At 50.8% G+C, this 17,481-nt stretch overlaps 1 protein-coding gene across 2 annotated transcripts in view; it reads left to right on the forward strand.

The window, feature by feature from the left end:
• Positions 1–17,481, forward strand: part of smoc1 (SPARC related modular calcium binding 1) — a 341,176-nt gene that overhangs the window by 122,084 nt on the left and 201,611 nt on the right. For both annotated transcript variants that reach the window (XM_072485788.1, XM_072485799.1), the window contains exon 7: positions 12,126–12,206. In XM_072485788.1, the coding sequence (XP_072341889.1) occupies positions 12,126–12,206 (81 nt within the window). The remainder of the gene's footprint in view (positions 1–12,125; positions 12,207–17,481) is intronic.

A 17,481-nucleotide genomic window follows, 5' to 3' on the forward strand; every position in this document is an offset into this window, starting at 1 on the left:
ATCGCAGGCCCGTCCCTCAGACTCTCAGGCCCACAGATCCCGCAGTGTGGCAGCGTGTCTGCCGTCTCTGCCCCCTCCGGATGCGTCATTGGCCTCATGTTATCCATGGGGGCAGCCATCTTCCACACCACCCAACTTGGGCGACCCACGGGGGTCGCCATTTTGGCCATCCTCGGCCACGCGGCCCGCCACGTGCGATTCATGGGGGCCGCCATCTTGGACGCCGTCTTCCTCACCGCCCGACACGTGCAACCGACGGGGGGCGCCATCTTGGCCGCCAACTGCAACGCCGACCGACACGTGCGACCAACGGGCGCAGCCATCTTGGAACCGCACCAGCACCTCCGACCACGCCGGCTACCCACAACTCAGCACGGTCACCCTTGACCAGTCGTGACCCAAACACCTCCGGAGCTCCATGATGATCGTCCGGGTAAACGGACACGAAACGCCCTGCCTCTTCGACTCCGGGAGCACAGAGAGCTTCATTCATCCACACATGGTAAAACGCTGCTCGCTCCCAATCTTCCCGGCGCATCAACCCTTCTCCTTCGCCTCCGGGTCGCACTCGGTGCAGGTCCGGGGGTGCACTACTGCAACCCTCGTAATACAGGGCGCCGAGTATGCCAATTTTAAATTATATGTACTCCCCGACCTTGTCATAATATACACCAGTATATCATGGTGCAGCCACACACTGATGGACACACAGTGGGACCAATCAACATACACAACACCGCAGCCAATCATCAGTGAGAGCACACGCACTATAAAGACAGGGGGCTTCAGAGTTCCCGCTCATTCGAGTAGCAGCTAGCTAGGAGCACAGAGCTCACAGCCTGCAACACAGACATTCACCATGTGCTGGGTGCATCGACTGGTTAGGACAAGGTAAAGGTCTTTAGTTAAAGCTGGTATCGCATTAACCCACAGTTTGAGTATGTATAAATAGTTAACCATTCAATAAAATAGTGTTGCACTATTTCAAGTGTTGGTGACCTGTATGTGATCCAGAACACCCAACACATCAAACCTCTGTGCTCCTCTTCTATTGGGACTGGATTTCCAATGTAACCTCAGGAGCCTAACCCTGAAGTTCGGCGGGCCCCTACGCCCACTCACCGTATGTAGCCTCGTGACCCTATAGGTCGACTCTCCCCCGCTCTTCACAAATCTCACCGCCGACTGCAAACCAGTCGCCACCAGAAGCAGGCGGTACAGCATCCAGGATAGGACTTTTATCAGATCCGAGGTCCAGCGACTCTTGCGGAAGGGAATCATCGAGGCCAGCAATCACTCCTGGAGAGCCCAGGTGGTGGTTGTCAGGACCAGGGAAAAGAACCGGATGGTTGTAGATTACAGCCAGACCATAAACTGGTACACGCACCTCGATGCGTACCCCCTTCCCCGGATTGCAGACATGGTTAATCAGATCGCGCACGACCGGGTGTTCTCCACGGTGGATTTGAAGTCTGCGTACCACCAGCTCCCAATCCGCCCAGGGGACTGCCACTATACGGTTTTTGAGGCAGACGGCCACCTCTTCCACTTCCTCCGAGTCCCCTTTGGCGTCACGAACGGGGTCTCGGTCTTCCAAAGAACGATGGACCGAATGGTGGACCAGTACGGGCTGCGGGTCACATTTCCGTACTTGATCAACGTCACCATCTGCGGCCATGATCAGCAAGACCACGATGCCAACCTCCAGAGATTTCTCCAAACCGCCCGAACCCTTAACCTCACGTACAACAAGGAGAAATGTGTTTTCCGCACAACCAGACTAGCCATCCTCGGCTACGTCGTGGAAAACGGGGTTCTAGGACCTGACCCCGACTGTATGCGCTCCCTCCTCCAACTCCCCCTTCCCCATTGCCCCAAGACCCTGAAAAGGTGCCTCGGGTTCTTTTCATTTTACGCCCAGTGGGTCCCCAGCTTTGCGGACAAAGACCGCCCACTAATCAAGGCCACCATCTTCCCTCTGGCGGCTGAGGCCTGCCAGGCCTTCAGCTGCATCAAGGCGGATATTGCCAAAGCCGCGATGCGCGCGGTGGACGAGTCCGTCCCTTTCCAAGTGGAGAGCGACGCATCGGAGGTCGCCCTCGCCGCTACCCTCAATCAGGCACGCAGGCCAGTAGCGTTTTTTTCACGAACCCTCACCACCTCCGAAATTCAACACTCCTCAGTCGAAAAGGAAGCCCAAGCCATCATGGAAGCCGTACGGCACTGGAGGCGCTACCTCGCTGGTAGGAGGTTTACCCTCGTCACCGATCGGTAGCCTTCATGTTCGATAATACGCAGCGGGGCAAGATCAAGAATGATAAGATCTTGACGTGGAGGATCGAACTCTCCACCTATAATTACGATATAGTATATCATCCTGGGAAGCTCAACGAGCCCCCAGATGCCCTGTCCCGCGGCACATGCGCCAGCACGCAAGATGACCGACTACGGGCTATCCACGATGACCTCTGCCACCCGGGGGTCACCCGGCTTTTCCACTGCATCAAGGCCCGCAACCTGCCCTACTCTACCGAGGAGGTCAGAGCTATAACCAGAGACTGCCAAATCTGTGCGGAGTGTAAACCGCACTTCTATCGACCGGATAAGGCCCAACTGGTAAAGGCATCCCGGCCCTTTGAGCGCCTCAGTATCGATTTCAAAGGGCCTCTCCCCTCCGACAACCACAACACATATTTCCTCAACATCATCGGCGAGTTCTCCCACTTCCCCTTTGCAATCCCTTGTCCTGACATGACCGCGGCCACCGTCCTTAAAGCCCTACATAGTGTCTTCACCCTGTTGGTTTCCCCACGTACGTTCACAGTGACCGGAGCTCGTCGTTCATGAGCGACGAACTGCGCCAGTACCTGCTCAGTAAGGGCATCGCCTCGAGCAGGACTACCAGTTATAACCCCAGGGGAAACGGGCAGGTGGAGAGGGAGAACACAACGGTCTGGAAGACCGTCCTCCTGGCCCTACGGTCTAGGAATCTCCCAGTTCCCCACTGGCAGGAGGTCCTCCCCGACGCACTCCACTCTATTAGGTCCCTACTTTGCACGGCCACAAATGAGACCCCTCATGACTGCCTATTTGTTTTCCCCAGGTAACCCACCTTCGGGGCCTCGCTTCTGACCTCGCTGAAGACACCAAGGCCCGTCCTACTCCGCAAACACGTCAGGAGCCATAAGTCCGACCCCCTGGTCGAGAGGGTCCAGCTCCTACACTCCAACCCCCAGTACACAAACATCGAATACCCCGACGGCTGACAGGATACGGTCTCGCTCCGGGACCTGGCACCCGCAGGTTCCACTACCACCGCCACACCAAATTACCCCGCCCGACCTACGCTGACCAGCGCCCCCGCCCCTACATGGCACCCGCACCCCCTCCCGCCCGCCATTCCCCCTTCACCGACCCACATGAATGAAGCCCCAGAAGACACGCTCCCGGAGTCCACGTCTGTGCCCGCACTGGCGACTTCGCTACCGATGACAGCACGGCTGAGTTTGACGCCCGGGGCAGCTGCAATATCAGAGCTTCGGCGATCACAGCGCACAATCCATGCGCCGGACAGGCTGAACGTATGAACCCTTCACCCCCGCCGGACTTCATTTTTTAAAAAACAGGGGGTGAATGTGGTGAATGTATTGCTGTGACAATTCACCATGTACATATCTGTATTACGCTGTTGCCCATGTGGGCTCCACCTATGGACCATTGTAAGGTATTACTTATGATGTAGCATATTGGGGCCTGTGTGGGCTCCGCCCCTGGCTCCACCCTTGAGGAGAGGTATAAAGAGCAGTTGCCCTGTAGGCGGCTCCCACTAACAGATCAGTCGCAGGCAGGCACTGTTCTAGTTGATTAAAGCCACAGTTTACGTCTACTCCTGGTTTCGTGTGAATTGATGGTCGCGTCAGGTTGTGTGCCAGATTTTCTTGTGCTGAGTCAGGACGGTTTCAGAGGTTTTGTTCGGTCCCGCCCAGCTTCAGCGAGCACGATTTGGGGCATCTGGCTTTTGAGGTCAACGGAATGAACCTTGGAGCAGTTCATTGTTAATCAAAGGGAGCCATGTTGGCTGGGACACACTTACTTCAGCGAACCAAAGCTGTCGTTGTTACCTATTTGAAGAAAGAAAAGCATTCAGCCCACATTAGGAGCACAGCTCCACAGGCAGGCTTAACTCGGGCGTAAACAATGATAGTTGGGATTGACTGGAAAGTGTATCACTCCTGTTTAAGAAGGGAGGGAGGCAGAAGATGGGAAATTTTAGGCTGGTTAACCTGACTTCAGTCATTGGTAAGATTTTAGAGTCCATTATGAAGGATGAGATTGCAGATTACTTGGACGTGTATGGTAAATTAGGGCTGAGTCAGCAGGGCTTTGTCAATGGGGAGGTCATGCCCGACAAATCTGTTTGAATCTTTGAGGAGGTAACGAGGAAGTTGAACAGAGAGTCCGTAGAATCTGTGTGGGATCTATTTTCATTTCCAGAAGGCCTTTGATAAGGCCTGCTTAATAAGATAAGAGCTCATGCCGTTCGGAGCAAGGTACTGGCATGGATAGAGAATTGGCCGACTGGCAGAAGGCAGAGAGTAGGGATAAAGGGGTCCATTTCAGGATAGCAGCCGATGACTAGTGGTGTGCTTCAAGGGTCTGTGCTGGGACCTCAACTTTTCACAATATACATTAATGATCTGGAAGAAGGAACTGTGGGCACTGTTGCTCGGTTTGCAGATGATGTAAAGATATGTAGAGGGACAGGTAGTAAGGGACAGAAGCGGAGAGGCTGCAGAAGGACTTGGCCAGGCTAGGAGAGTGGGAAAAGAAGTGGGAATACAATGTGGAAAAGTGTGAGATTATGCACTTTGGTAGGAAGAATAGAGAAAGGACTATTTTCTAAATGGGACGAGGCTTTGGAAATCGGAAGCACAAAGGGACTTGGGGGTCCTAGTATAGGATTCTCTTACGGTTAACATGCAGGGTCATTTGGCAGTTGGGAAGGCAAATGCAATCCCGGCCCCAGGTCATTGTCCATGTGGAGTTTGCACATTCTCCCTGTGTCTGCATGGGTCTCACAAAGCAATGTTAGTATTCATTTGAGAGGGCTTGAATACAAGAGCATAGATGTGCTGCTGAGGCTGCACAAGGCTTTGGTCAGATGCCCTTTGGAATACTGTGAGCAGTTTTGAGCCCCGTATCAAAGGAAGGATGTACTGACCTTAGAGGGGAGTCAGAGGAGGTTCACAAGATTGAACCCGGGAATGAAGGGCTTGTCATATGAGGAGCAGTTGAGGACTCTGGGCCTGTACTCGATGGAGTTTAGAAATGTGAGGGGGATCTCATTGAAACTTGCAGAGGCCTGGATAGAGTAAATGTGGAGATGTTTCCACTAGTAGGAGAAACTAGAAACTCAGGTGAAGGGACAATTCGTTAACACTGAGAGGAGGAACTTCTTCAGCCAGTGGTTGGTGAATCTGTGGAACTCATTGCTACAGAAGGCTGTGCAGGCCAAGTCACTGAGTGTCTTTAAGACAGAGATAGATAGGTTCTTGATTAATAAGGGGATCGGGGTTATGGGGGGGGAAGGCAGGAGGATATACATGATAAATATAACAGCCATGATCGAATGGCGGAGCAGACACAATGGACCAGATAGACTAATTCTGCTCCTATATCTTATTGTCTTACGATAGTCCATTCGACTGCAAGAGGCATCACAATCAGCTTTTTTTCAGGGTTTTATCAGCGACGCAGGGACCTTTGGGCAGAATGGGCAGGAGAATTGTGGCACCATTGATCTCATTGCTTTGGTTTAGCAGAATAACAATCTTTATTGTTTTAATAATAACCTCTTTATTGTCACAGGTAGGCTTACATTAACACTGCAATGAAGTTACTGTGAAAATCCCCTAGTTGCCACACACTGTCGCTACACAGAGGGAGAATTCAGAATGTCCAATTCACTTAACAAGCACGTCTTTTGCGACTTGTGGGAGGAAACCGGAGCGCCCAGAGGAAACCCACAAAGACATGGGAGAACGGGGAGAATATTTGTGTGCTGAACAGAAAGGCAATAAGGGATTTCCCAGAATTGTCACTTTTTCTATAGGCGGATTGTATGTGCTGGACACATGCTGCATCAGGAATGTCTACACAGAACCAATTTCCGATAGCCAGCTATGCCATCTGGTAATGGCACTGAGTACCAAGGGAGGGAATGGGCATGTGACTCAGTAGGTAGCTTTTGCAAAATTAACTTGCCTCATTCTGTGTGTTTTAGGGCTTATCAATTCCAAATTGCCATTAGGGAAGTGAGGGGAAGGAGCAGCACGGTGGTGCAGTGGTTAGCACTGTTGGCTTACGGTGCCGAGGACCCGGGTTAGATCCCGGCCCCAGGTCACTGTCCGTGTGGAGTTTACACATTCTCCCCATGTCTGCGTGGGTCTCACCACCACAACCCAGAAGATGTGCAGGGTACGTGGATTGGCCACGCTAAATTGCCCCTGAATTGGAAAACAAAATTGGGTACTCTAAATTTAGGAAAAAAAAGGGAAGCGTGGGGAACAGGGTTGGAAGATGTCATTGTGCAGGAGGTTGTAGGGCGGGCAGATTGTTTTGCCAATGGGAGTGCTGAGTTACAGATCATTTCACTTTTAAGTGAAAACAGGGTATTGGCGAGAGAGCAGGGCATAGGGATTGGTTTTGAATCGCTTCATCAAGTTACCAGTGCAGACATGATGGGCTGAATGGCGCCTTTCTGTGCTGTAAACTTCTATGATTACAAAATTGTTTGCGTGGTGCATGTTTGCGCTTTGTGTACGCATGTATGTATGTTTGTGCTGTATGTGCACATGTGTTTATAGTGCATGTTTGTGCTGTGTGTGTGTGGTGCATGTTTGTGCTGTGGGTGTGTGTTTGTGGTGCATGTTTGTGTTGTGTGTGTGTGTGTGGTGCATGCATGTGCATGTGTGCGCAGTGCATGTTTATGGACTGAAGGACTGTACGGCCTGAGGTATTGTATCCCAGGAGCCAGTGACTGCAGAGGGGAAGGAGAGAAAACTGCAGGAAAGAAAACAAACTTCAAATATTTTTAAAATCAAGCACGATGTCTGGTCCTGAGATCTGGTATTGGCTGCCTGACCACTCACCCACGGTACAGGAATGTTCAATGTTCAGACCTGCGTAGGCGTAGCTTTGTTTCCCATACTCACCTTCCAAATGATCTCCAAATCGTGTTTTAGTTTCAAATTCCGTCGAATAATTTACTTTTTATTTCCATGGGAAAATTGCGGAGGCATCGGAGGAGGCTGTTCTCTTGCAGCTTAGCTATGCGAAGATAAGTGTGTGCACACAGTCACCTGGACACTGATTTAAGTGTGCTGCTCATGATCGAAGAATTAAGGTTGTGATTAATCGGGACCTGCACATCATCAACATATCGCACAGATGAACACTTTGAAAAGTAAACTCGGTGACTTTGTAAAGCTTTTACAAGTCGGATTGGACAATGACAGAACGAGAGTGATGACACTAAAAAACATCTCTCCATCCACAACCATTCCACCCTGAAATCAATCTAATTTTTCAAAAGATCCCGGGCGGGATTCTCCGACCCTCCGCCGGGCCGGTGAATCCCTACCCGACGCCGGCTGCCGGATTTTCTGGCACCGGCTTTTCGGCGGGAGCGGGAATCGCGTCGCACCTGTTGGGGGCCGTCGCCAGTGGCCCCCCCCCGGCGATCCTCCGCTCAGCGATGGGCCGAGCGGCCGCCCATTTCCGGCCAGTCCCGCCGGCGTAAATCAAACAAGGTCCTTACCGGCGGGACCTGGCTCTGCGGGCGGCCTGCGGAGTCCTCGGGAGGGGGGGTCGTGGATGATCTGGCCCCGGGGGGTGCCTCCACGTTGGCCTGGCCCGCGATTGGGGCTCACCGATCCGTGGGCGGGCATGTGCCATGGGGGCACTCCTTCCCTCCTCGCCGGCTGCTGTAAACGTCCGCCATGGCCGGCGCAGAGAAGAACCCTCCTGCGCATGTGCTGGGATCACGCCAGCACACGCTGGCGCTCCTGCGCATGCGCCAACTCACGCCGGCCGGCGGAGGCCATTCGGCGCCAGTTGGCGCAGCGCCAAGGCCTTCGGCGATAGTTGGCGCGGCGCCAACCCTGCCGCGCCAGCCTAGCCCCTAAAGGTGCGGAGGATTCTGCACCTTCCGGGCGGCTCGACACCAGAGTGGTTCACGCCACTCCTTGGTGCCGGTAAAGCCCGCCCCGCCGGCTCCCGGAGAATCCCGCCCCACATTTTCCAATATTAAGTACACGTATGTAACAATGATAATTGAAATGTGCATACCTGGAAACATTTGCATGTTACTTTACATACGTTATTCATTATAGACTATTTGTTCTCACTGTAGTGAGAACATACTTCTTTCTTTTTGCTTCCCCTCTGACTCTTTCAGATGTGAAAAACCCTCAAGTTAAAATCTAAGGGTTCGATAATCCCAATTACATGACTGGGCAGATCTAATCTGAGGAGCACATTTAAATTAAGACCTTAGGCCTAAGTTTCTTTGAGGAAGCCCAATTGAAATAAATTGGGATATGGCTTCTCGGCCTATTGACCAAGATCAAGCATGGGATCAAGCCCGAGATCAGGTTGTGATGAACGGTTACTGTAATACTGTACCCTTGTCATCATGTAAGGTGATGTTCCCTTTAAGACCGGGCTTGGAACCCTGGGGGACTCCGCCTCTGCCTCCGCCCGTCTGGGAGCCGTATATAAGGGACCACCTTGTGGACGGCACCTCTGTTAGCACACGTCTCGGCACCAGGCTAGTTCTTAGCTTATTAAAACCTTCTTTACCGTTTACACTCTAAGCGTCATTATTGAGGGTACAACACAGGGTTCTTGTCAGCTTGGATCTAGAATGCCTCTTTTGTGGAGACCATACTCAATTTGAATTTGAATTGGTTTTTGGAGCAGGCAAGGAGATGGATTCAGGACTTCCCCCGCCCGCTCTCCACATTGGCTTTGTAACTCTGAGACAGGAATAAAATGTAAAAACAAAAATGCAGCTGAAGAGCTCAATATGGATAATCACGAGAGAAAAGGTGGCTGGAGCAAATTCATTGAATCATAGAATTCCTACAGCACAGAAGGAGGTCATTCAGCTCATTGAGTCTGCGCTGACTCTCCCAAAGAGCACTCTACCTAGACTATGAATAGTGATGGCGAGGCTCCACTTTTCTCTGTAAATTAGAGCATAAGAATTTTCAAGTCACAATGTGGTAACATTTTTAAAAACAACAAATCTTTGTGGGGTGTGGGCATCGCTGGCAAGGCCGGCATTTATTGCCCATCCCTAATTGCCCTTGAGAATGTGGTAGTGAGCTGCCTTCTTGAAACGCTGCAGTTCCTGAGGTGTAAGTGCACCCACAGTGCTGTTAGGGAGGGAGTTTCAGGATTTTCACCCAGTGACGGTGAAGGAACGGCAATATATTTCCAAGTCAAGATGGTGTGCGTCTTGGAGGGGAACTTCCAGGTGGTGGGGTTCCCAGGTATCAGCTGCTCTTGCCCTTCTAGATGGGAGTGGCTGTGGGTTTGGAAGGTGTTGCCTCAGGAGCTTTTGTGAGTTCCTGCAGTGCACCTTGTAGATTTGGTAATCAGCTGCTACTGTGTGCCACTGGTAGAGGGAGTGAATGTTTGTGGAAGGGGTGCCAATCAAGTGGGCTGCTTTGTCTTAGATGGTGTTGAGTTTCTTGAGGGTTGTTGGAGCTGCACTCATCCAGGCATTACACTCCTGACTTGTGCCTTGCAGGTGGTGGACAGGCTTTGAGAGTCAGGAGGTGAGCTATTTGCTGAAAGATTCCTAACCTCTGTCCTGCTCTTGTAGCCACAGTGTTTAAATGGCTGGTCCAGTTCAGTTTATGGTCAATAGTAACCCCCCAGGATGTTGATAGCGGTGGATTCAGTGATGGTAATGCCATTGAATGTCAAGGGGCGATGGTTGGATTCTCTCTTATTGGAGATGGTCATTGCCTGGCACTTGTGTGGCATGAATGTTACTTGCCACTTGTCAGCCCAAACCCAGATATTGTCCAGGTCTTCCTGCTTTTGCACCTGCACTGTTTCAGTGCCTGAGGAGTCGCGAATGACGCTGAACATTATGCAATCATCAGCAAACATCCCCACATCTGACCTTATGTTGGAAGGAAGGTCATTAATGAAGCAGCTGAAGATGGTTGGGCCTAGGACATTACCCTGACGAACCCCTGCAGTGATGACCCAGAACTGAGATGACTGACTTCCAACAACCACAACCTTGAGGGGGCAGCACGATGGTCCAGTGGTTAGCACTGTTACCTCACAAAGCCAGGAATCCGGGTTCAATTCCAACCTTGGGTCAGTGTCTGTGCGGAGTCTGCACGTTCATCTTGTGTCTGCGTGGGTTTCCTCTGGGTGCTCAGATTTCCTCCCACAGTCTAAAGATGTGCAAGTTAGGTGGGTTGGCCATGCTAAATTGCCCCTTAGTCTCCAAAGGTTAGGTGGGGTCACAGGGTTACAGGGATAGGGTGGGGGATTGGGCATAGGTAGGGTGTTCTTTCAGAGGGTCGGTGTACACTCGAAGGGCCAATTGGCTTCCTTCTGCTGTGTAGGGTTCTATGATTGTATGATCTTCCTTTGTGCTAGGCATGACTCCAATGAGTGGAGAGTTTTCCCCTGATTCCCATTGACTCCAGTTTTGGACTCCAGTTACTTGATGTTTAACTTAAATGCAAATCCATTGCATCAATTCCCCATCTTTTATTAATAAAATTCTTCATCCTAGCCGTGAGTGGCAAGGGGAGGCTGAGAAAAGAAGGGATTCGTCCATGGTCTCTATTTGTTCAAGAGCAGCACGATGGTGCAGTGGTTAGCACTGGGACTGCGGCGCCGTGGTCCCAGGTTCGAATCCCGGCCCTGGGCCACTGTCCGTGTGGAGTTTGCACATTCTCCCCGTGTCTGCGTGGCTTTCACCCCCACAACCCAAAGATGTGCAGATTAGGTAGATTGGCCACGCTAAATTGCCCCTTAATTGATAAACAAAATTGGGTACTCTGTTTGCTCGACAGTTTAGTGACTAGCTTTGTGTGTAATTAAAATTAAGTATTTTCTTTATGTGCTGAGGGTCCATTTTCATAGAATTTACAGTGCAGAAGGAGGCCATTCGGCCCATCGAGTCTACACCGACTCTTGGAAAGAGCACCCTACCCAAGATCCACACCTCCACCCTATCCCCATAACCCAGTAACCCCACCCAATACTAAGGGCAATTTTGGACACTAAGGGCAATTTATCATGGCCAATCCACCTAACCTGCACATCTTTGGACTGTGGGAGGAAACCGGAGCACCCGGAGGAAACCCACGCACGCACGGGGAGGATGTGCAGACTCCGCACAGACAGTGACCCAAGCCGGAATCGTACCTGGGACCCTGGAGCTGTGAAGCAATTGTGCTATCCACAATGCTACCGTGCTGCCCTTTTGAAAAAGGTTATTAGATGAACAAAGTGTACGTTCTACAGTAGCTTCAGCTAAACATTATTAACATAGTTATTTAGTAGACTGGGGGATTAAAGTTAATGCTCGATGTCTCGAGCAAACATAGAATTTCATTGAGCTCACTGCTACGAAAACAATTTCAGGACAATAATTCAGTAATTCTGAACCAGTTCTGCCCAAATCATTCATACACCTAATGTGCTGGCTATCCCAATCTATCACTATACTTCAACTAAACAATACATCACACTGGATAGAGATATTAAATTCTACAGGCTCTGCAAAGTGTAGTGGGCCTCGCGTTTGACTGCCTGGTGCGTCCTAATTTCTTGGAGCTCAGCCGAGCCAGTTTGGACAGCCAATGGAGACTCATGTTAAGCAGTTTATAGACAACGAATCTTGAGGTAAATACCAGGAAATTCTATCTTCTACTGATCTAATGGAAAGTACACCAGATATGATAATGAGTAAAAGGTGAATCCAATCAGTTTTTAGCATATTGAGGGTGAAGATCTGAGCTGAATTTCAGCGACAATGCTCCAATTTGATAAGTGAAAGATGTTCTTTATCTTTTCTGTTTCAGAAATTACAGCACCAACCCTTTGGATAAAGCAACTGGTTAGCAAGGACTCCAAACAGAATGGCTCCAGCATGAGGATGTTGGGTAAGTGGCAGTCTTCTCAAAAGCTTACAGCAAAATATGTTGGCCGTTACTGCCTGTACAGTGAAACTAAGGAAAGATGAACTCGCTCGCTAGAGCACCAAATTGTGCTTAATCCAATTAAACAAAAGTGGAGTACTGTGACAGCTGGAGACCTTAAATAAAAATTGGAGATGCAGGAAATTCTCAGCCAGGCAGGCAGCATCTGTGAAGAGAGAAACAGAAGTTAACGTTTCAGCTTGATGACCTATCAAGAGAGTCAGGGTTTCCCCGCGACTGCTGCTTGACCCGTGAAATGTTCCTATCATATTTCCTCCTTAGCACAAGTTTGGACCATGAAATGATTCGGATGTGCAGAATTCATACTGAGAACAAACTTGCCATCAGGGGGGTACAATAGTTCTGGTTAAGCTGAGGACAGTGAATCTCCCTCTACGGCTGGTGTAAGACAAGCCCCCGGCTAAACCTGTTGCTGCAATCACTGTCACAAGAAATTAGCTTGCATTTATAGCCCATTTTTGAATACATTTGGGACTCTTCAAGTACAGAATATCTGGGCACAATGATTTGTTTTCTTTCTTTGAAATAAATTTAAAGTACCCAGTTCTTTTCTTTTCCCAATTTAGGGGCAATTTAGCGTGGCTAATCCACCAGCCCTGCACATCTTTTTGGGTTGTGGGGGTGAGACCCACGCAGACACGGGGAGAATGTGCAAACTCCACATGGACAGTAACCCGGGGCCGGGATCGAACCCCAGTCCTCAGCGCCGTGAGGCAGCAGTGCTAACCACTGTGCCACCATGTTGCCCCCGACACAATGCTTTGTTGAGTTGTCCAATGACTCTTCAGACTGATGGGGCCAAGATGAAATAAGGCGGCAGGAGGTTTGTGCAGAGCAGGTACACTGGCAGAGTCTAGTTGGGCCAAATGGCCTTTTCCGGTGAGAAAACACAGTTAAAACCCAATAAAAAAAAACTGCCTCCCTGCACTCCAATGCCATGGCAACGTAGCACCCATCGCTAGAGACTTCAACTCATTACGTGGGATTTTCCGGCCGCTCCTGCCGACAAAATCTTCCGGTCCCACCAACGGCAATTTCCCTGTGAACAACAGGAAACCAATGGTGGGCCACCTCCACCAAATAGGCAGGGAGATGGGAAGACCCCCCCATTGTCTCCCATTCGCAAGCATTCCCCCTGTTCTGGGAAAACAAAAGAATACTTTAAACCCTAATGAAGACAGCTGGAGACATTTCATCTCCGCCAATTCCTCAGAAAGGATTCATTCAGGCGGAAGATCAGCGGATGCATTTTTACTGCAGAAACTACAGCAGAAATCTTTTAACTTCCTCTCCCATTGAAGTTTTCACAATAACTGCAGGTAGATCTTTGCAGGTAGATCAAGGAAGATGGAGTAAAGGGATTAAAGTTAATGCTGGATGTCTCGAGCAAACAGAATTGCATTGAGCTCACTGCCACTAAAGAAATTTCAGTACACTAATTTAGTGATTCTGAACCATCTCTGCCCAAATCATTCCTACACCTAATGTGCTGGCTATCCCAATCTATCACTATACTTCAACTAAACAATACATCACACTGGATAGAGATATTCAATTCTACAGGCTCTGCAAAGTGTAGTGGGCCTCGCGTTTGACTGCCTGGTGCGTCCTAATGGAGTGTTTTGGATGTTTTGGATCCTGGGAGACATTGGCTGGTATTTAATGGAGGGGATGAGGGTTTTGCCATTGTCTCCTTTTGGGAATTTGCACTATATGAAGTTCTACTGGGAGCACGAGGGAAGGGCGTTGGCAGCAAGGGCAGGAGTATGACTCTCCCCTCTCCCACCTCTTCCCAGTGTCAAGGTCCTCGGCCAGGCACGGAGAGTCTTTAAAAAAATTCTTTAACGGGAGGTGGCGTCGCTGGCTCGGTCAGCACTTTTATTGCCCATCTCTAATTGCCCTTAAGGTGGAAATGAGGCAACCTCTGGACCGCCGCAATCGATGAAGTGTAGGTGTATTCACAGTGCTGGTAGGAAAGGAGTTCCAGGGTTATGACACTGCGACTGTGAAGGAATAGTGATATGGATGCAGTTTAAAGGCCTTGTCACGCCTGACTTGGTGTTGGGACGAGGCCATTGTATTTAGCAAGCGGCCTCTTGCAAGATTTGTGACGCTTGAAACGCCCCATCAAATTTAACAGTCTTGTGAGACATGGCGCTCTGCATCACGCCCTCACTGGGCATTCGTGAGATTCTCCTGGTGTCCGGGACATAACGGCTGCGTCTGGAAGACCTTGCCAGGGCAACATTTAGTACTGGTTTCCAGCGGAACAGTTGTAATGGCACCTGGGGTGGGGGGGTTCCCAGGCCATTAGAGACCCCTGGTATTTGGGGACAGAGAAGGTTGGCATCCTGGCATTTCCTCTGGCAACCAAGCACCCTGCTGATCTGGCATCCTGGCAGCATCACACATGCATCCTGGCAGTTCCAGCCTTGCACGGCCAGGGTGCCCGGGTAGCACTGCCTGCATGGCAGTGCAAGGATGCCGTCATGCCAGGTTGACAATGCCAGGAATCGGGCCTGGGAGGGCTTTACAAGGCCGGGGGGGGGGGGGGGGGGGGTGAGGGGGTGTTCCCAGGGCCTACCTGAGGTTTGGGGGAGGGGGTCAAAAACGGGGGTGGGGCTGAGGGTGTGGGAGGGGGACAAGGGGGGAGGGGGGAAGATTGAGGCTGCCAGACAAAATGGTGCCCCGTTCTGCGAAGAATCTTGAAACTCGCCAGCAGGAAATGACTATTGAGTGCGGCCTCGGTGGAAAGAACCTTCCCAAGGCCAAAATAAACGGAAAAGTGCCGTTAAATATCGAGATGTTTCTCGGTGTAGCCTTGTAGAGCGTGGAAAGGCTTTGAGGAGTCATGGGATGAGTTTCTTGCCACAGGATTCCTAAACTCTGTCCTGTTGACAGGGTGGGAAGGCCATGTGTGGACCCTCCGATCATGCACTTAATTGAAGTAGGTGTGGAAAGGAGGTGGAGTCCCCGCCCATCACCCTCCGGCTCAACTAAATACTGCCCCCACCCCCGTCCCCAAACTTGCCGGGAATTGGGCATTACCTTCCTCCAATTATGTTAACTTTGGCAGGGCTGAGATAATGTGACATTGTCACTCCTTCAACTGGCAAGAGCAGTGATAACAACAGGAACTTATCAGAACCTTGCTGTTTCTAAAGTGTGAGTTTAGTGCATGTTAGCAATAGCAACACAGCCATGACCTCTTGGCCGGAAACTGGTAACTTAATGCTGATTTATAGATGGTTTTCTGCTATGATTTCACCCCCATTGGGAATTTGGTTGTAGCTGGCTGCAGCCACTTCATGCAGAACCCTGAGAATCGGCAGGGAGAGGAAACTTTCTCTCGTGGCATCAGTCTAGGTTGGACACGATCCAAAAGGCTTGGAGCTAAAATGATTGTCTGCTAATTAATCCTCTGCAATAATGAGTCTTAGGCCCCTTTGGCAGTGAGAGGCTGATCCTTTCTCTTTGGAGAATTTCAGTGGCATTAAGAAGTATTTGCATCATATTTAGGACATTAAAGACCGTTCAAACTATCTTTTTTCGAAATCAGCAGCAGACAGAACTAGCTAACAACGATTATGTGGCTGAAGCCTGGTGTTTGCACAGGGCTTTGATATTCGGAGTGAGTGTGGCCAGGGTAGCACGAACTTGAGGCCGAGAAATACTGAGTTATGATTGTAAATAATTGTCAAACGTAAACTTTTCTGCACATGGCACTCAGGAGAGATCATGCTTCCTTCCAAAAACAATTTTGAAACGTTTCTAAATGAAAGCATGTTTTTTTTCATGCTGGCATTGTGGTTTTTAAATAAATAGATAAGGTTCTTGTGAACAGAGTCAATCAGTGTGAATGTTTATTGCTGCTTTCTATTCAGCCCTTCTCTTCCTCCAAAACTGTAGATATTCCACCTTGCATGCTTTTGGGCTGGATTCTCTGCAGCCCAGCGCCAAAATTGTGGCCGGCGCGGGCGGAGAATCCACTTTCACGCCATAATCGGGCCCGGCGATTCTCCGGGCCACGAAAATCAGCGTGACCACGGAGTACGCCGCGCGGCCGGGGGGCCATTGCCAGAGGCCCGCCCAGCAATCCTCCGCTCCCGAGCAGCCGAGTTCCCGACGGCGTGGAACTAACCACCTATTGCCGGTCAGGATGCTGGCTTGGCGGCTGCGCACTGAGTCCGCGGACGCCCTGGTCGGGGGCGGGGGGGATCGGAGGTCGGGGAGCCTCATGGGGGGCCGGGGATTAAATCTGCGCGGTTAGATGCTCGGGCGCACGGCCGATTGGTGGGGGGTAAAATTGCTTTTACACCGGGGTGGGGACAGATTCCCATTTGGGAAAATCCAGCCCTTCCTTTTCCCCCCCTTTGTCCAGGGCTAATAGGGTTCTTAACACTGTGCTGAAAGCTACTCCTTCAATCCTGCCACCCACCCCTATCACACACCCACCCTTCCCCACCTCACTCCTCCCACACTCACCCCCCCCAACACTTTACCCTCCCTCCAACACCACCCAACCCATCACTCCCACACTCCACTCGCCCCCTCAATGCAGCCTGAAGTACATTCATCTTTCCAGGACGATACAAGATCTCATAGATATAGGTGGAGAGTTCGATCCTCCACCGCAAGATCTTGTCGTTCTTGATCTTGCCCCGCTGTGCATTATCGAACATGAAGGCAACCGACCATTGGTCAGTGAGGAGAGTGAATCTCCTACCGGCCAGGTAATGCCTCCAATGTTGCACAGCTTTCACTATGGCCTGGGCCTCCTGTTCCACTGAAGAGTGGCGGATTTCTGAAGCGTGGAGGATGCGTGAAAAAAAGGCCACGGGTCTGCATGCTTGGTTGAGCGTGGCCGCCAGAGCTACGTCGGATGCGTCGCTCTCGACTTGGAAGGGGAGGGATTCGTCGATCGCGTGCATCGTTGCCTTTGTGATATCCGCTTTGATGCGGCTGAAGGCCTGGCGGGCCTCTGTCGACAGGGGAAAGACCGTGGACTGGATTAGCGGACGGGCCTTGTCCGCGTAGTGGGGGACCCACTGGGCGTAATAAGAGAAAAAGCCCAGACAGCGTTTCAGGGCCTTGGAACAGTGAGGGAGGGGGAACTCCATAAGGGGACGCATGTGTTCAGGGTCGGGGCCTATAACTCCATTTCGCACTACGTAGCCAAGGATGACTGGATGGCCGGTGCTAAACACGCATTTTTCCC

This window comes from Scyliorhinus torazame, chromosome 2 (genome assembly GCF_047496885.1).
Source record: "Scyliorhinus torazame isolate Kashiwa2021f chromosome 2, sScyTor2.1, whole genome shotgun sequence".
Classification (NCBI taxonomy): Eukaryota; Metazoa; Chordata; class Chondrichthyes; order Carcharhiniformes; family Scyliorhinidae; genus Scyliorhinus; species Scyliorhinus torazame.